The 19,374-nt window shown below is 46.6% G+C and overlaps 2 protein-coding genes across 2 annotated transcripts in view; one reads left to right on the plus strand and one right to left on the minus strand.

The window, feature by feature from the left end:
- Positions 1-202: 202 nt before the first annotated feature.
- On the plus strand, positions 203-12,236 carry LOC107108999 (aquaporin-5-like). Its single transcript, XM_015409566.1, has 4 exons — positions 203-659; positions 5,342-5,506; positions 8,236-8,316; positions 11,409-12,236. Exons 1-4 carry the CDS (start codon positions 297-299, stop codon positions 11,592-11,594), a joined length of 795 nt encoding a protein of 264 aa, XP_015265052.1. The 5' UTR covers positions 203-296; the 3' UTR covers positions 11,595-12,236.
- A 6,777-nt stretch (positions 12,237-19,013) lies between these two features.
- LOC107108992 (aquaporin-6-like) overlaps positions 19,014-19,374 on the minus strand; it is a 14,433-nt gene continuing 14,072 nt past the window's right edge. The window contains exon 4 of the mRNA XM_015409559.1: positions 19,014-19,184. Coding sequence (XP_015265045.1) covers positions 19,014-19,184 — 171 coding nt within the window. The remainder of the gene's footprint in view (positions 19,185-19,374) is intronic.

Raw genomic sequence — 19,374 nt, forward strand, 5'->3', positions numbered from 1 at the left:
TTAGGGCCATAAATTATAAACTGAGAAAATGGCAGAGCTGCGTATTATGAATAAGAAAGGTCAGGATCTCGGAGGCAGGAGATGGGAGCTTTCCAAGGAGCCTCAACCCCAGTCCCCAGTCCCACCCCATTTCACATTCTTTCTCTACATGTGTCCCTATAAATATATATGTATATATATATTCCACTCATCCTTCCAGCAGGAGAGAGAGAGACAGAGGGAGCAAGCAAGCAAGCAAGCAAGCGTGAAGAGCCCTCAGGGTGTTGTGCATTGGCGTCCCCACCGCTGCTTTCACCATGGCACAAGAAGCTTATTCCTTGGCCTTTTTCAGGGCTATTGCTGCAGAGTTTTTGGCCACCATGATATTTGTCCTGATAGGCATAGGCTCTGCTTTAAATTGGCCCTCAGCACTCCCGGGAGTCCTGCAGATTTCACTGGCATTTGGTTTGGCTATAGCCACTCTGGCCCAGTCTGTAGGCCATGTCAGCGGGGCACACATCAACCCAGCAGTGACTGTGGCCCTCCTGGTGGCACAAAAGATTTCAGGGCTGCGAGCCTTGGCTTATATTATAGCTCAGATGGTAGGAGCAATAGCTGGAGCTGGAGTGATACACCAGATCACCCCTGCGGAGATCCGAGGAGGCCTGGCTGTCAATGGGGTAAGTCTTCCGGCAAAGGAATTCCTGTTGTTCTGATTGAGACAGTGAGAATGAGAAAGCAATAATGTCTGTTACTTCAGAAGTCATTCCTTCTGGATTCAGGAATTCTACTCCCAGGTAAGTGTGCATGGGACTGAAGCCGTGTAAATCTAGCTGCAGAATATGTTATGTTCTCCTCTGACTAGAAGAGCATGAATGCTTGTTTTAAAATTTTTGTGTCTAACTTTTCTCCCAGTTCAAAGCAGCCAATAATACCACTGACTGCAGACTGCAAGTTGTGGGTCTTGTCACTCTGTTAAATGATCTGCTCAAAGGCTGATTTTCAACTACCGAGAATTTTTGTGGGTGACCAGAAGGACTATGAGCAAAGTCTAGGGGCTGCTCTTATCTACAGCTATAGGCTCTCGAAGGAACAGATGGGCAACAGCTGTCTCAGGCTGTGAGATGCCTGGGGAGTCTCTAGACCTCATTAAGCCATCTAGAGTCTTTTCAGCTGAATACTGTGAAAAGTTTGCCACATTGATTTAGGTGAAAATCTCTCTCTCTCTCTCTCTCTCTCTCTCTCTCTCTCTCTCTCTCTCTCTCAAACACTCACAAATTTTTTCACCTTGTTTTATTGATATCTATCTCTCTCTCTCTCTCTCTCTCTCTCTCTCTCTCTCTCTCTCTCTCTCTCTCTCAAAGAATGAAGGGATCCCAAGAGGTTGTATTCTTTTGGTTGATACAGGGTGTGCCCAAACATCAATGTACCCAGCAATGTTAGTTCTAAATCTACAAACAGAATAGAAAGTCCCAGCAGATAGCAGGGCTACTGGGTTGCTATCTGGCAAACTTCTCTGGTGGAGCTAGGGATGAGACAGTCACAGCTTTTCTCCATCCATTCCTCCCCAACTCCTGTTACCTTATCCTACTGCCTTCATGGTCTGCTGTGTTGTGTGCAGAGAATCCTGCTCATTACAACATCTGGAAAGGAAAAAAGTGGACAATAGGGACTAGAGTAGGAATAATCTGTGACTGGCTTTTCTCCCATTGCATCACGAATGTAAAGGTGAGCGTAAAACTCCGGGTTGCCATGTGGGAACTCCAGAATTGACACTTGTTCTTATGGGAATTGCAGCTGTCATGACTGGTTTTTGAATGACAATTCTGTTATTTCCCATGCTGCTGTTGCTACTACTCGCAAGAATTAGCCTTGGGATTGGCACAGTTGACATCTGGCTTGCAAACGCATGCTGACATGCCTGAAAGCTGTACAAGCACTGTAATTGCTGGAGAAAATCCAAATCTGAAAGGGCAATGAACACCTAAGAGAAAATACATGCAATTCAGTTCACTGAATTATCTTCCGTTTTGACTTTTGCCCATCTTGTTCACAGAAGGTAGGCATAAGGGTGGTAATACCTCTGCTAGAAGGAGCTAGCAGTCTTTCCTTAAAGGGTATGCTGACTAGGGTGAAATCCTGTCCATCTTCATTTACCTTGATATGACAGTTCTTGCCAATCATTCCTTAACCTCATTTCCATTTGGGGAGTAGGTAATTGATAAGGCTGTGGTGGTACAGTACTTAAATATCTGCAGAAACAATTCTATTTTAGAAAGGATTAGTGATTTGAAAGTGGATAAGAACAAGAAATCACAGCAAAAGGAGTTTTGGTAGCTGCGGGGCACCAGTGTGCTGGAAGCGGTCTGGATGCAGATTCCTGTAAAACAAATGCAGAAACAAGAGAAGGCCCTGTCTCAAAGTGGAAGTGGAAGTGGGTGGGAATGCAGAATGGAAGAATAGGATGCACTCAGAAACCGAGGCAAAATACGGGTGCAAAAAGGGCCAAGGTTATAATAAGAACATAAGAACATAAGAGACGCCAATGTTGGATCAGGCCAAAGGCCCATCCAGTCCAACACTCTGTCTCACACAGTGGCCAGAAATACCAGTGCCATCAGGAGGTCCAGCAGTGGGGCCAGGACATTAGAAGCCCTCCCACTGTTGACCCCCCCAATCACCAAGAAGACAGAGCATCACTTGCCCCAGAGCCCCTATCTATACCTTGTGGCTAATAGCCACTGATGGACCTCTGCTCCATATGCTTATCTAATTCCCTTTTGAAGCTGTCCATGCTTGTAGCCGCCACCACTTCCTGTGGCAGTGAATTCCATGTGTTAATCACTCTTTGGGTGAAGAAGTACTTCCTTTTATCCGTTCTAACCCGACCGCTCTGCAGTTTCATGGAGTGCCCACGAGTTCTTGTATTGTGAGAAAGGGAGAAAAGTACCTCTTTCTCTACCTGCTCTTTCCCATGCATAATCTTATAAACCTCGATCATGTCACCCCTCAGTCGTCTTTTCTCCAAGCTAAAGAGCCCTAAGCGCTTTAACCTTTCCTCATAGGGAAAGTGTTCCAACCCTTTTATCATTCGAGTTGCCCTTGTCTGCACTTTTTCCAAAGCTATAATATCCTTTTTAAGGTGTGGTGACCAGAACTGCACACAGTATTCCAAATGAGGTCTCACCATTGATTTATATAGGGGCATTATGATATTGGCTGATCTGTTTTGGCCCTGGGTCAGAGAGTTGGCCCTGGGTCAGAGAGATGGTCATCCTGGCTATGTTGGAGCTTTATAGCAGCATGTGCTACAATGGATTATGGGCTACTCGTTCAGGGGGTGGGGTAGCTGAAGTTGCCTATCTTCCGTCTGAGTCATACTTACAAGATCAAAGTCTGCTCCTGATGATGGATGACTAGTCGTCATTGCCAAGGGATGAAAAATGTGACATTGCTCTAGTTCCCACCTGGTTCACTGTTGTTCAGGTTATTGTGGGAGAGTGCTGAGCTTTTTTTAACACTCTGCAATGTATATAAAAGCATTCTTATTTTGCTCAGCCAAAGTTTGCCACAGCCAGGGGTGTAGACTTTCCAATTTCCCGGGGGGGACTGGGGCTGGGCCAGAGGCATTGCTAAGTCATTAAAAGAACTGGGACCCAATGACATCATAGGGAGGAGCTAGTGACATCACAGGCCATGGTCACTATCTATGGAGGTGGACCCATGTGGGATTTAGGGAGAGAGTTGGCCCTGGGTCAGAGAGATGGTCATCCTGGCTATGTTGGAGCTTTATAGCAGCATGTGCTACAATGGATTATGGGCTACTCATTCAGGGGGTGGGGTAGCTGAAGTTGCCTATCTTCCGTCTGAGTCATACTTACAAGATCAAAGTCTGCTCCTGATGATGGATGACTAGTCGTCATTGCCAAGGGATGAAAAATGTGACATTGCTCTAGTTCCCACCTGGTTCACTGTTGTTCAGGTTATTGTGGGAGAGTGCTGAGCTTTTTTTAACACTCTGCAATGTATATAAAAGCATTCTTATTTTGCTCAGCCAAAGTTTGCCACAGCAACCCATAAGGCTTTTCTTTTTAAATTTCCTCTTAGGGTGGATGGTAGCTCTTTTAGGAAAGTAAATACAGCTTTAAAGAGAAGTTGCTTCCTACATCTTGCATATCTGTCTGACCATAGCCTATAGTGAACAGGTTTGCAGGTTTTCATATAGTTTCAGAAGCCTGCATAACTTGTTTGACTGGAGACAACCAAGGGACAAAAGCATTATGTGTTTACATCATGGGAAGTGCTGCCTCTTTCAAAGTACTTTTTATTCTCTTAAAAATTATTTCCCATCTCCAGCCTTAAATGGGCTTCTAGCCATGCTTCTCCATCAATTGCAGCTTGTCTAGAATGTGACAACATAATTGCTTTACTGGTGTAAGAGCCGCATGGTGCCCATCCTGTGTCCTTAGCTACCTGTGCAGCCAAGGATAAAGTTTAAGACAACCCTATTAGCTTTTAAAGCCCTGAATAGTGAAGATCTTGATATAGTTGAGATTTGCTCATGTAACCTCATCCCGGTGGCTCTTTGTGCTGCTATTTTGGGATCCTCTCGCCACACTTTAAGTTGCCAGACAATTGTGTCTTTGCTAGGTTGGATCTCATAGTGCAAAATCTGCTTTCTTAATTTTCCTTCTGCCCTTTCTGGTGGAAACCCCTTTTGTATTCTAGCTGCTTTTATGGATCCTTTGATGGTTTCTGTTGAGGGGAGAGGGATGGTTGGGCAGACGCATCTCTTCGTACAGGTGTGTGTGGGGGGGAAGCTGCACCTGCTAAAATTCCCTCTTTTGCACAACCGTCGTTTGTGTGTGGTCACTAGAGCCACATCTCAGCTGAAGGAATGGGGCTTGCAGGTCAGCCAGTGTGGCTTCCAAGGCCACGGCTAGCCAAATGCTTCTCTTTTTTTAGAAGTGAGCCAATGGCTGAGCTCCTCTGGTGACTACCGGCTCAAGTTAATGACTTAAGACTCTCAGTTTCTCTGCTGGTGCTGATCCAGCTCTTGTTGCTGAGATACGCAGACATCTGGGCCTGCGAGGGCTTGAGAAATGACCAGACAGATGAACACATAATTATTACCTCAGTCGTTCATCAGGCTAGTAGTCAGGCTGCTGGGTGTTTTATGGTGGACCTGACAAACAGTTGAATTGTAAGCTATTCCTAGAAATCTAGCCTGTGGGGCCACTTTCCTTCTGTACACTAAATGCTTCTGTGGGCGGATGGTGATTTTTGTGTTGTCTCCGTAATCACCGAAGCTCTAAGCCTGCCTCTCCTAACTTGCGCATCATGGGTTTCTTCATTTTTTCAGCTACACAACAACACAACTGCTGGGCAGGCGGTGGCCGTGGAGCTGGTTCTGACCTTCCTACTGGTTCTCTGTGTCTTTGCCTCAACTGACAGCCGCAGAACTGATAACGTGGGCTCCCCAGCATTGTCTATTGGACTGTCAGTCACAACTGGCCATCTCCTGGGGGTGAGTATGGTAGTTTCAGCTATACATACATACAAACGAACCAATCGACAGGGTTTGATTCTGGGTTGTCTGATTTGCAGCTCTTTCCCACCCCTTTCCAGCAGAGGGTACTGAAGTAACTTGGAAGAGATATTGCTAGAGCCATGATCACATGGATCGCTACTGAAGGCTTGACCCATTTTACTTTCTCTGGGGACCGACCCACCCTTGTCTTTAGTGATGTGGGAGCCACAATGGTACAAGAACCCCTTTTCAAATAACACCTGTATGGAGGAACCAGGTGGCTAAGGCCAGTGGCCCAGTTCTTCAGGCATATTAGTGGAGGACACAGGGAGCCAGCAGCCATCAATCACTTCAGCCCAGTAGGAATCAGCCAAAGAGTTTTAAGTGACAAAGTAAGTGAGTCAGCCCCATAATTTCCTCTGTAAAAAGAACCACCCTTATACAAGGTCTGTTTGTTCTGGTGAGCACCTGTGAAGGGGTGGGGCTCAGGGGTAGAGAGCACCGGCTTTGCACCCAGAAGGTCACTGGTTCAGTTCCCTGGGATCTCCAGTTAAAAATGGACCTGGTGGTAGGTGATATGGAAAACCTAAGAACCCAGAGAGCTGCTGCCAGGCAGAGTAGGCAGTACTGACCTTGAGAGACCTGTGGTCTGAGTTGATATAAGGCAGTTTCGTGTGTCTTCATAATTACACTGCCCTTGCCTCCTCTGAGGAGTTCAGGGCTGTCTGTGTGCTTCTCCCCTCCTGGCCGTTTAACTCCCAGGGAGGGCTGCCAGCTCTGGGTTGGGAAATACCTGGAGATTTGGAGGGTGGAGCCTGGGGAGGGCAGGGGTGGGGGGGCAGTGTTCCCTCTAAGCTGAGCTAGGTAAAAGGTAAAGGTTCCCTTGCTCGAAAGCCAGTCGAATCCGACTCTAGGGTTGTGGTGCTCATCTCCGTTTCCAAGCCGAAGAGCCAGCGCTGTCCGAAGACGTTTTCGTGGTCATGTGGCCGGCATGACTAAACACCGAGGCGCACGGAATGCTGTTACCTTCCCACCGAAGTGGTACCTATTTATCTACTTGCAATTTCTTGCTTTCGAACTGCTAGGTTGGCAGGAGCTGGAACTAGAGACGGGAGCTCACTCTGTCATGCGGCACCCAGGTCTCGAACTGCTGAACTAATGACCTTCCACAGCCTGCAGTTCAGCGTCTTAACCACTTGAGCCACCGCAGCTCCTAAGCTGAGCTAGCGTGAGCTAGATCACAGTTTGTTACCCTCTGGCTAGCACATTTCTGTCGTAGCTCAGGAAGGATGGCTCCAGAGCAAATTATGCCACAGCCAAATCGCTCCCTCACAAGCGAGTAGCTCACAATGCCAGCAGCTCACAAAGTAGAATTTTTGTTCGCAAGACTCCATAACCTAGAGGGAGCAGTGCTGGGGGGGGAAGGGACCTCAGCAGTACACACTGCCACAGAGTCCACCAACTTAAAGCCGCCATTTTCTCCGGGGGAACTGATCTCTGTTGTCTGGAGATCAGTTGTAATAGTGGGAGAATCTCCAGGCCCCACCTGGAGGTTGGCAACCCTACCTCCAGGGCAAGTTCCCAGCCAGTCATTGCCTTGGAGGGCTGCTTGTGTTTGTGTGTGTATGACTGTTGTGCTTTTACTATAGGCTTGTGATATATGTGTACACATTTGCACAATGCTGGTGGCATTTCCTAAATATTAGAATTTTTTTTTAAAGCATGACTAATAAGGTACATACCCTTAGAATCCCTGCAGAAGCGCCTAATACGCTGGCCTGTGGGGGCTATAGGGTTACTAACGTCAAGGTGGGGCCCGGTGTTCTTCAGGAATTACAGCTGATTTCCAGCAGAAATGACAGTTGGGGGGGGGCTGGACTCTTGTGGTATACAGAAGAAACCTGAAGTCTGAAAGTGACATTGCATCCCTCTCCTCCTCAGACTCTGCCCTCCCCAGACACCTCCCCCAAATCTCCAGGAATTCCCCAAGCTGGAGTTGGCAACCATAGCTGACAGCCTTCTGGGAGGGGGCACTGCAGGCAGCCAAGGCAGAAAGCAGCCTATGCCTTCCCTGACAATATCAGCATTGCTGTCTCAAGAAAAAATGCACATCATGAGTTTTAGCTGTTTTGGGAGCTCTCTGATTCTGCAGTCCCTCCTTTCCCTTAGCAACAAAGGAACTGGGTCCAAGGACTGGAATAAATAGGAGAACATTGTGGCTAATTCCAACAGGATTTGCTCTGTCCACACTACCATATGCTGGTCTCTAGAAGAAGCTTTTGAATAGAATAGAGATTTTTAAATTTTATGTGATTTTTTTGTGAGCAATAATGATGAAGAAGATGAGATTGAATTCATACCCCACCCTTCACTACCCAAAGGAGTCTCAGAGTGGCTTACAATCCCTTTCCCTCCCCCTCCCCACAACAGACACCCTATGAGGTAGGTGAGGCTGAGAGAGCTCTTTTGAGAACCGCCCCTGAGAGAAAAGCTCTGAATGAACTTGTAACTGATCCAAGGTCACACCAGCAGCTGCATGTGGAGGAGTGGGGAATCAAACCCGGTTCTCCCAGATTAGAGTCCATGCTCCTAACCACTACACCAAACTGGCTCTCACTGTATGGTGAAGCGTACCGCTGAGTACTTGCTGCTGTTTGCCATAGAATATCTTCATCAGCCTTAGGAGTTTTCCATAGTGACATGTCCCTATCTTTATTGGCTTCCAGATCTATTTCACTGGCTGCTCCATGAACCCTGCACGGTCCTTCGGTCCTGCAGTCATAATGGGAAACTACCAGGATCACTGGGTAAGTCAATCCTTATGTCTTCTGTCTGGCACAAGCTGGAGCTGAGCCTTCAAAACGACACTCACAGAGCCCAGGATCCTTCGTACAAAAGGGAGGGCATGAATCATCCATCTAGGCCTTAAGCCCAGATTTCCAAGGATTTGGAAAATAAGTAAAAGTGAAGGAGAGAATTGCTATCCCTTCAGGACCTGGCAGGGGGGATGAATGGCCAATGTATTAATGAGATGTAAACAAACAGGATTAATTCCTTGTTGAGCTGTGTCTTAATTAAAATCAGTTGCTTATGAAGTACAACAAATGTTGATAGTGATATATGAGCCACGGACGTATCTTGGGGCCTCTTTATTCCATCACTTATTCTGGGAAATATAGCTGACAACCTTCTGGGAGGGGGCACTGCAGGCAGCCAAGGCAGAAAGCAGCCTATGCCTTCCCTGACAATATCAGCATTGCTGTCTCAAGAAAAAATGCACATCATGAGTTTTAGCTGTTTTGGGAGCTCTCTGATTCTGCAGTCCCTCCTTTCCCTTAGCAACAAAGGAACTGGGTCCAAGGACTGGAATAAATAGGAGAACATTGTGGCTAATTCCAACAGGATTTGCTCTGTCCACACTACCATATGCTGGTCTCTGGAAGAAGCTTTTGAATAGAATAGAGATTTTTAAATTTTATGTGATTTTTTTGTGAGCAATAATGATGAAGAAGATGAGATTGAATTCATACCCCACCCTTCACTACCCAAAGGAGTCTCAGAGTGGCTTACAATCCCTTTCCCTCCCCCTCCCCACAACAGACACCCTATGAGGTAGGTGAGGCTGAGAGAGCTCTTTTGAGAACCGCCCCTGAGAGAAAAGCTCTGAATGAACTTGTAACTGATCCAAGGTCACACCAGCAGCTGCATGTGGAGGAGTGGGGAATCAAACCCGGTTCTCCCAGATTAGAGTCCATGCTCCTAACCACTACACCAAACTGGCTCTCACTGTATGGTGAAGCATACCGCTGAGTACTTGCTGCTGTTTGCCATAGAATATCTTCATCAGCCTTGGGAGTTTTCCATAGTGACATGTCCCTGTCTTTATTGGCTTCCAGATCTATTTCACTGGCTGCTCCATGAACCCTGCACGGTCCTTCGGTCCTGCAGTCATAATGGGAAACTACCAGGATCACTGGGTAAGTCAATCCTTATGTCTTTTGTCTGGCACAAGCTGGAGCTGAGCCTTCAAAACGACACTCACAGAGCCCAGGATCCTTCGTACAAAAGGGAGGGCATGAATCATCCATCTAGGCCTTAAGCCCAGATTTCCAAGGATTTGGAAAATAAGTAAAAGTGAAGGAGAGAATTGCTATCCCTTCAGGACCTGGCAGGGGGGATGAATGGCCAATGTATTAATGAGATGTAAACAAACAGGATTAATTCCTTGTTGAGCTGTGTCTTAATTAAAATCAGTTGCTTATGAAGTACAACAAATGTTGATAGTGATATATGAGCCACGGACGTATCTTGGGGCCTCTTTATTCCATCACTTATTCTGGGAAATCCTGCTTGAACTCACTTTCAGTGTCTAATTTGCTTACGTGTTCAAGTGATGAATTAGAGGCCAGAGTACAGCGAAAGAAAGTCAACAAAGCTGGCAAGATCAGAGGCTCTTGGCTGACCTCTCCATCATCCTGGGATAGCAGAATCCTTGGTAGGCAGAATTCACACTTCCATAGAGAAAAATTTATGACCTGCAAGTGCCACAAGTCACAAAGGCAGAAAGAGCCGAATCACTGGAATATCATGAAAGTCCTTTTCTGTACAAAATTTCTTATATTAGGGTAACAAACATGAAATTCTTGATGGGGGGGAGCCTTGGTAGGGTTTACTTTTCCAAATTATAAAAATATAATGACAGTTGTCACATTCAGAATAAAAAGCTCTGTCTCCTGCTCATAGAAGTAACAATAATGATATGGTATGCAGGCTTTCATTGTGAAAACTGATACTCAGCTGAGAGACTCCCAACATTTGGCAGTAACAGAAAGCAGAACACAACTTTATTAAACAGACAGGCTTAACTAACTTTCCAGTCTAGTGCTTCTCTTTGACCCCCCCCCAACCATTCAGCACCTCTTGAGCAGTTGTCTCTGTCTCCTGCTCATATAAGTAACAAATAACAATATGTTATCGAGGGTTCCATTTTGAGAACTGCATTATGAAAGCATAATGCAGTGTCATAATGCTGTGTCATCACAGCTTCCCTGTGGCTGGAACAGCCTTCCATTCTCTATGTGAGAAAAAATTTCCACATCCTTCCTTAAGATCCACCCATTGTCAGCTGATTTTCCCATTCCCTCTACTCATTTGACATAAGGCATTTTTCTCTGTGTCCAAGATGTATGGAGATTTTGATTGCAGCACTGGTTGAAGTTGGATGCTCAAAATGTGCCCACATGTGATGTAAGGAGCTGGTGTCGGCTAGAAGCAGCATGACCTGGAAATATTAGGAAAGCTCAGTGTTCATAACACGCTGTATGCAGCCAGAGCATGGCTGAATTTCACCTGAACATCTCAAGATAACTGTGGGGCCTTTTAGCTATGCTCTTGGTTGAGTTCCCCCTATTCCCACAAAATACTGTTATTTGATTGCATCCTTACTGGTCAAGAAGAGGGAGGGGGGAGGGTTCCATTTTGAGAACCGCTTTATGAAAGCATTTAAAGGCATTTTTCTCTGTGTCCAAGATGTATGGAGATTTTGATTGCAGCACTGGTTGAAGTTGGATGCTCAAAATGTGCCCACATGTGATGTAAGGAGCTGGTGTCGGCTAGAAGCAGCATGACCTGGAAATATTAGGAAAGCTCAGTGTTCATAACACGCTGTATGCAGCCAGAGCATGGCTGAATTTCACCTGAACATCTCAAGATAACTGTGGGGCCTTTTAGCTATGCTCTTGGTTGAGTTCCCCCTATTCCCACAAAATACTGTTATTTGATTGCATCCTTACTGGTCAAGAAGAGGGAGGGGTATTTATGTATGTACTACAACCAGAAGCCCTCTTTGGGAGCAAGTAAACCATTGTTATTTATTTATTTTGGAAACCCTCTTCTTTAGGTCTTCTGGGTGGGACCTCTGGCTGGTGGCATCTTAGCATCCCTGATCTATAACGTCATCCTTGCTCCTGATACAAGAGGTCTTTCTGAACGGATTGAAGTCTTAAAAGGGACCTATCAACCTGAAGATGATTGGGTGGAGAACAATGATCAGAAGTACTCAACGGAACTGGTGGAGAAGTTCTAACAGTCCTCCAGACTGATCAAAGGCAAAATGAAAATTCCACTCACAAATATTCCACTCTGTGCCCTTAAGGGCATGCTCGTCAGCCCTCAGCTCCCACCCCTATTCCTCATGACCCACAATATTCCTGTAAGATTGTATATTAGTATGAAGTCATGAATTGTGAGCTTGATATCAGGTAGACCAAGGGAAGAAATAGGACCCCATATAATGTTTGTCTAGTGCAGATGGGTGAGGGTTGTTGCAAAGTCTCCCAGATGTATATGATTAGCTGCCAAGGGCTGGCAATGGATAGTCCATATACAAAGACCTCAAACATCTCTCTTTATTTATTAAGTGGGACCTCTAGCCTGCTAGACAGGCTGGTGTTTGGAGCATGTGGACTGGTGATACTTGGAAAGGCATACAGAGATCCTGCAGGAAAGCCATTTCCATTTTGGTCTGCCCCACTTGGTGGTCTTACTCCCTCTCCCATCTCTGTGTCATCACAGCTTCCCTGTGGCTGGAACAGCCTTCCATTCTCTATGTGAGAAAAAATTTCCACATCCTTCCTTAAGATCCACTCATTTAACAATCCATTTGCTTACTCAGTTCACACCTGTTGCACTTCCATTGTCAGCTGATTTTCCCATTCCCTCTACTCTATAGACAAATATGTCTAAGTTTGGTTTCACAGTTCTGCTGTTCAGTTAATATGTATGGTAAGCCATTTTGGGCAGGGACCCTGTCACTTCTTCTGTACAGTGCATAGCATACCGCTAGAGCTAAATAATGTTAAATAAATAAATATAAATAATACATAATGATTCTAAGCAGGCAGAAGCCTCAGACCTGCTAGTGGAGAAGTACTGACGGGCAGGGCTATTTTTGGGCAGGAACGCACAGGAACGGAGTTCTGGCTGGCTCCCGAGTTGGCCACGCCCGGCAGGAACTCATTAGCATAATAAGCCACACCCAACAGCAGAAACTCATTAGGATTGGCTACAATAGGGGTGTGTGGCCTAACATGCAAAGGAGTTCCTGCTACAAAAAAAGCCCTGGTTTTGACGACAAGGTAAACAGAATAAGAATCTAAAGGTGGGTGTGGCTGGATGACCAGACTTCTGATAACATAGTGGTGCGGACTAATGTGCTAATGAGCTGTGCTGTCAGGGGTGTGGCCTATTATGCTAATGAGTTCCTACTGGGCTTTTTCTACAAAAAGAGCCCTGCTGACGGGCATGTTGTGTCAGGCCTGGAGCTCCCCTCCATGTCACAATGCCAATGGCCAGTCACCCAAGAGAGAACTGAGACATCAGGATGGGGAAATACCACCCACTTCATTTCCCAGCTGGGCAGTGCCTACAGTGAATGGCCAGAGGCTCTGGCGTCTGGAGATCTTTCTCTAGGAGCTTCCTCCAGATAGGGACAGAATCATTCTGAACCCTGATTGGTTTATTGTGTGGAGGTAGGTAGGACTTCTCAGTCACTTAATCCTGTCTTTGCAACCACTTGGAAGAGAAACTCGGGGGAAAGACATTTCCATGGGGCATTGTCCTGGGATGGCATGTAGCCACAACCTTCCTCCACTGAGCCTAGAAAATCATGTTGCTGCTCCTGAGCAGCAGTGGAGATGGAACAACTGACAATGGGTATCCTCAAATGGGGACTAAAGGAATGTGCTGTGGATGCAAGCAAGAATCTGACATTAGCTGGTTCACACCCTCGGATAAGTGTACACTATTTAAAAAAGCAACCCTTTCTGGGGTAAAGAAAAAGTAAATTTTCATGGGAATTACTTGAACGCAGAAAAGAGTAGGCCCACCCTGACATTCTCTAGATGCAGAGGGAGGGCACATGGACAGGCCAGTCATGCGAAAGGCCATTTCCCAAATAATTCCCAGGGAATGGCCTGTCATTTTTGTTACATGATCCAAATGAACCTGACAGCTGGTGCATTAGTGTCCAGAGATAAATGTCTGCAATCAGAATGTTCCTGTGTCCCTCAGCCATTTGGGCTGTCAAACAGGCTGACTGAAATTTTACCTCAGAGCAAAACCTGTCCCTAGGAGGATGGCACCATAATTAAGGGGAAAGCCTGCAAAGTGAGGGGTGAGAGATTGTGGGGACACAGGTCATGGAATAAATTCTAGTGTTGGGCCACTGTCAAAAGCAAGAACAGTTCTCCCATTTGACGTTGATGGCATGGATTTTAGGAAGGGCTGTGTTCATCCATTTCAAAGCAATGCTAAACCATAATAAGAAATTAAAAGAACAATTCTTACAAAAAGCCTGTGCACCCAGGTGAATATTTTACCTGTGCTGGCCCATTCACACAATCAGACTTGGTTGCATCCACACATTATGGGATTTTGTGCTGTTATTCAGAGCTTGGAATGCCTTGTCCACATAAGAAAATCCAGTTGCAAATGATTGCTATACCATAATGATAGTCCAATACCCAGCAACATGTGACAGTCAGTAGGGACTATGGAAGAGAAGATTTCTGAAGACACTGACAATGGCAGGGAGAGAACGGTATAAGGAAGTGACAGATCAGCAAGTGCATCAGTATTTCCCTGTGGAAATGAGCATCGAGTGGGATGGGTAATCTCAATAGGGACTAGACTAGCACACTGGAAAACTGGAGTGTTTCAGCCAGCTGATGAAGTGGATAAAGAGGAAACATGATGAAGCCATCAGACTTTGGAGGCACTCAATGAAGTTGATAGGCAGTAGATTCAGGGCAAACCAAAGAAAGTACTTCTTCAGCAGTAACAGACGCAGCACTGTTCCTGTTCTCTCCTAGAACTGAAAATACCTCAGAGTAGCTAGAAAGCTGCAGTCCCATTCCCTCCATTAACACCCCCCCCCAATATGTCTAAGTTTGGTTTGGTAACAGTGGTGCACTTCCTGGCTTGTGAGTTCACAAGTGTGTGAGTGATGCCATAACAACAAAAATATTAGGTACATTGGCACTGCAGTCCTAAGTTGCCCCTTCCTAAGGCCATTGACTACAGTGGTCTTAGAAGGGGCTAACTCTTTAGACTGTACTGTGCATGGGGCATTCAAATACCAAGGGGGAAATGGTCAAATACCAAATACTGGTCATCAGATGGTGACTACCAAGCATTGGGTATCTCAGAATTCCATCAAGTGAATATGGGGACAGATTTGGGCTGAAGGTGGGACATGTGTATTTCAGAGCTAATCTCCATCTGTGCAATGAATGGTAATGATATAATGTGGCTCTGGACCGCATGGCAGCTAGAAACAGGATGTACATATGATGAACTGAAACATCTATATAGATTTCATAAGACTCTCATTATTCTTATGCAAGGTCATCCACTGGTTTCATCCAGGAATCGTCTTTTTGACCCCAACCCCTGATGCTTTGGAGAAAGGGTAGCTGAAAGAGAACGGTAGAAGGGCCCCTTGTCTAATACTTCTTATACAAAGAGCACCATAAACATCCCCCCCCCTAAATGTCCCCATTATTGTAGTCCAGTGAAATGCCCACTCTCATGGCTTGGATCACAGAAACTCCTCCCAGGGGACAACTTTTCCATTTGCGGAAGAGGGGAGGGAGACTCCTTCTGCAGACTTCCAGCTGGCTTCCTACACTGGTCCTTCTGCTTCATTGACTCCTGCGTGGGTGGGTGAGTGGGTGGGTGGGTGGAGTCTACAGTGAGATATGGAATCAGAGAGGTCGTCCTCCTCTAGCACAACTCTACCAGCACCGCTTAGGATCTAAGCCCACGACTGTCAGGACATGCATAGAACAGAGTTGGGTGACTTATCTCTCTTAAAAAAAAAAAAAAAGGCTGGCAATTCTCCCGTGCCTTTGTTTCTTGACACCCTGAAACCAAGCAAGCAAAACCTCCCCCCCCCCCATCTCCATGCCACTAAAAGCTTCGCCAGCTTAGTTTGTGTGTGTGTCAGGCTGCTGCAAAAAAGATCAAGGTCAGTAAAAAAAAGAAGAAGAGCTATTCCAGTGTGGAGGATACGCCCACAGACTGCAAGGTTTTCAAGAGGGGGAGCCTATGTTTGTATGTGATGTTTGCACAAACATACACAGTATCTCACTCATGGAGTCTCTCTCAGAGCAGTTTGGGCCACCCACTGTTGGGGGTAGGAAGCATTATTTATTTATTTATTGTATTTGGCTTTTATACTGCCCATTCCCCAGTAGGGCTCAGGGCAGTGCACAACAAGTTCCCTAGTAGCAAAATGCTTCGATTCCATAGTAACAATTCAGTTTCAAGGACAGATGGCAGTCAGAGTTACAATTGTGCGACCACCTTGCAGGGGGGAGAGTGCCGGCCAGATGGACACCAAATGTGTCCTCAACTAAGCACCTGGCAGAACATCTCTGACTTACAAGCTCTGCGGAACTGTAATAAGTCCCGCAAGACACAGATGTTACTCAGCAGAGAGTTCCTTCCACCAGGTTGGGGCCAGAGCACCAGAAGCTCTGGCCCTAGTTGAGGAAAGCCAGATTTCTCTCGGGCAGGGACCACAAGCAAGTTCTTATCCACTGAGCGTAATACTCTCCGAGGGGTATACCGGAAGAGGCTGTCCCAAAGATATGCAGGTCCCAGACCATTCAAGGGAAGCACCAGAACCTTGAAGCTGATCTGGTGCTCAACCAGTAACCAGCGCAGCTCACACAGCAGAGGTTGAATATGCGCTGATCGCAGGGTCCCAGTAAGGACCCACGCTGCTGCATTCTGGACCAGCAGAAGTTTCTGGGTCAGTCTCAAGGACAGGCCCAAGTAGAGCAAGTTACAGTAGTCCAGTGCCCCAATTTATTTATCCCCAAATGTATTTATTTTATTCCATTCTAGCCTCCCCTCCCCTGCACAGCAGGCTTCGGGTGGGTTACAACACACTTAAAACATACAAAAGATAAAATACAATACAATACAATACGATCCTTAAAATCTATCTAACAATGCTAGTGCATAGACATGAAGTGGCATCAGCTACACAATTTAATGAGTCACGAAAGACTCTGATTGTGTGTAGCCACAGATGGAACAAGACAGGTAAGTGAGTGGGTGAGGAGAACAGCTATGATGGACTAAGGAAGAAACTTAAACAAGCAGCTTAGACATAGCAGCAAAGCCACTGTCAGGGCTATTTTGGGGCAGGAACGCACAGGAACGGAGTTCCAGCTGGCTCCCAAGTTGGCTACGCCCAGCAGGAACCTCATTAGCATAATAGGCCACACCCAACAGCAGAAACTCATTAGGGGTGTGTGGCCTAACATACAAAGGGGTTCCTGCTACAAAAAAAGCCCTGGGTTTTGACAACAAGGTAAACAGAATAAGAAGCAAGAGGTGGGTGTGGCTGGATGACCACACTTCTGGTAACATGGGGGTGTAGCCTAGTATGCAGAGGTCATTTCAGGGGGGAACGCGGGGGAACGCAGTTCCCCCGGATGAGGTGCAGGGGGCGGGGCACATGACGAAGCCCCGCCCCCTGCTTCCGGCCGCCCCGCTTCCAGCCCTCATTCAGCCAGGAGGAGGCAGGAGAAGAGGGAGGGGAAGTTGCTTCCTCCTCGCCTCTCCCCACCCCTGCCTGCCTGGGGCCAGGGAGGGCCTTGGCGGGGCTTCCTTGCACTCCCGCCGGCCTTGCAGGTCCGCCGCCCAGGCCCCTGATGTCAGGGGGTGTGGCATATGCTAATGAGTTATGCTAATGAGTTCCCCTAGCTCTTTTTCTACGAAATGACCCCTGCTAGTATGTTAATATGCTGTGCAGTCCGGGGTGTGGCCTAATAGGCTAATGAGTTCCTGCTGTTGGGTGTGGCCTGTTATGCTAATGAGTTCCTGCTGGGCTTTTTCTACAAAAAGAGCCCTGTAAATTAACACTGCCTCAGCCATAGTTTTACAGGCCCTGCGGAACTGGACTAAATCCCACAGGGCCTGGATCTCACTAGAGAGGGGCGTTCCACGAGCCCGGTGCCAGAGCCGAGAAGGCTCTGGCTCTTGTTGAGGCTAAGCGTACATCTTTTGGGCTGGGGATCACCAGTAGATGTTGGTCAGAGGAATGCAAGGCCCTTTGGGGGATATATTGGCAGTAGTTTAATTTTATTCCCGCTCCCATATAAGTGAATGGCAGCCACTCACTTATATGATCAAAAGTAAAGAAGTGCAAATCATGGGCACCATTAGAGTGATGCTACTCCAATTTGGGAAGGGGGATGGCCCAGCTTTGACTCCCCCCCCCCGCCTTTCAGCTGAGTCCCAGATTGTAGGCCTTTTCTACTGAGTCCCCACAGAGCAGTCCACTTAAACTCTAATCCAGAAACCATTTCTTAGCACAATCCAAGAGTGTGATGGAATCCTTGGATTTGGTACCTTGATTGATGGGCCTGTCCTCCAGTGAAGGTTTTCATATTAGCCTTCTATGACCCGGTAGTTGTCATGATGTAGTATTTACTCTCTCCATACCACTCTGTCATCAAATGCTTGTACCTTTCTGTGCTTGGTCTGTTGGGGGGGGGGGGAATAGCTTTCACAAACACCTTCACTTCCTATAAATTTTGCAGAGGCTAAGATCGAGCGAATCCAAGCAGGAGGGTCATGTGTTGAAGCCAAGAGAAGATCCAGCAGACTCTGGACACACATTCTACAGGCTCCTTCGATAGTTCTCCTGTGTTGCACGGAGCCAAGGTTTAGACTAGGGAATGACCGCATTCACTGCTGAGATGACTCTGTTCCACTGACAGAAGCCCCTTCTGGAAGTGCACTGGGATTTTGATCAAATTGAAGCACGTGGGGGTAGAAGGATAGATGACGACGACAATGAAGCTGCCACATCAGAGCATCCCAGATCCTTGCTTATGACTTTGCATTGTCTACGATAGCGTGGATTTATACAGAACTGTGACACTGCATTGGTAAATTGACCCATTTGTCAGTGAAAGAGCCATCAACCGTCAATCCGTCCCAATTAGTATTTACTGCTTTATCCTCCAGATATTCCGCACTTACAAATGCAGGATTAAACCTTGACAGAACTGCTATATGTCATTGTCAGTCTTAGCAGCAGCCTTCACGGTCACCTTGGGAAGGAAGTGGTGGGCCTCCAAAGTGCGTCCCTCTTCTCCTTCAACTGCATAAGAAGCCTTCGCATCTGTGCAATGGTGTCAGCTCTTTTAGCAATATGGCACCATATATCAGCTGTCCCTGCTACCCTGTGTCTCTGTTGCTCAAAGTCTCTTTGAAGATCTGGAACTTGTCAATGCATATATATCAGAATATGCATCCGCTTGTCGCTGTCGTATGACTCCAGAGAAAGGCACTTGGGGCCCTCTAGTGGCGAGGGATGGAAAAAACCTTCCTACAGGTTTCAGTCTTTTGTCAAACCCTCCCTAACAACAGAAGGGGCCCGTGAAGGCTTTTTTACACTGAATCCAAGGAGGCTACCCTGTTTCTACAGCCTTGATTCGATCTGCTTGGTCCCATCGTTCTCCAACTGTTCGGTAACATAGCTGCCCTTGAGAATAGCCAGTCTTTGTGCAAAGCTCTTCGAGTCATGGTAAATAACAAAATTATAAAGCAGAGATGCCAAGACCGCACCTGATAAAGGCCCCACCCAGAATACCTGCAAGGACAGAGAGAAACAAATCATGATGAGAGAAGGCTAGCATCCATTTTAGCACATATTCCTGAACAAACCACAGCTTGGTTCCAGAGAACAGAGCAAAAGACAGGGCCCCTGGTCCAGTTGCTCTGGAATCCAGTTCACTATCTTGCTAAGGAGTGTTCTCACAACTTCATCGGGGTTCATTCCT

Source organism: Gekko japonicus, unplaced genomic scaffold (assembly GCF_001447785.1).
Source record: "Gekko japonicus isolate JY-2015 unplaced genomic scaffold, Gekko_japonicus_V1.1 scaffold1459, whole genome shotgun sequence".
Taxonomy (NCBI): Eukaryota; Metazoa; Chordata; class Lepidosauria; order Squamata; family Gekkonidae; genus Gekko; species Gekko japonicus.

Excerpts from the sequence above, each read along its gene's own strand:
- LOC107108999 (XM_015409566.1), top strand. The coding sequence starts at position 297 with ATGGCACAAGAAGCTTATTCCTTGGCCTTTTTCAGGGCTATTGCTGCA. Across the intron at positions 660-5,341 it reads GAGGCCTGGCTGTCAATGGG|CTACACAACAACACAACTGC; the intron begins GTAAGTCTTCCG and ends TCATTTTTTCAG. Across the intron at positions 5,507-8,235 it reads CAACTGGCCATCTCCTGGGG|ATCTATTTCACTGGCTGCTC; the intron begins GTGAGTATGGTA and ends ATTGGCTTCCAG.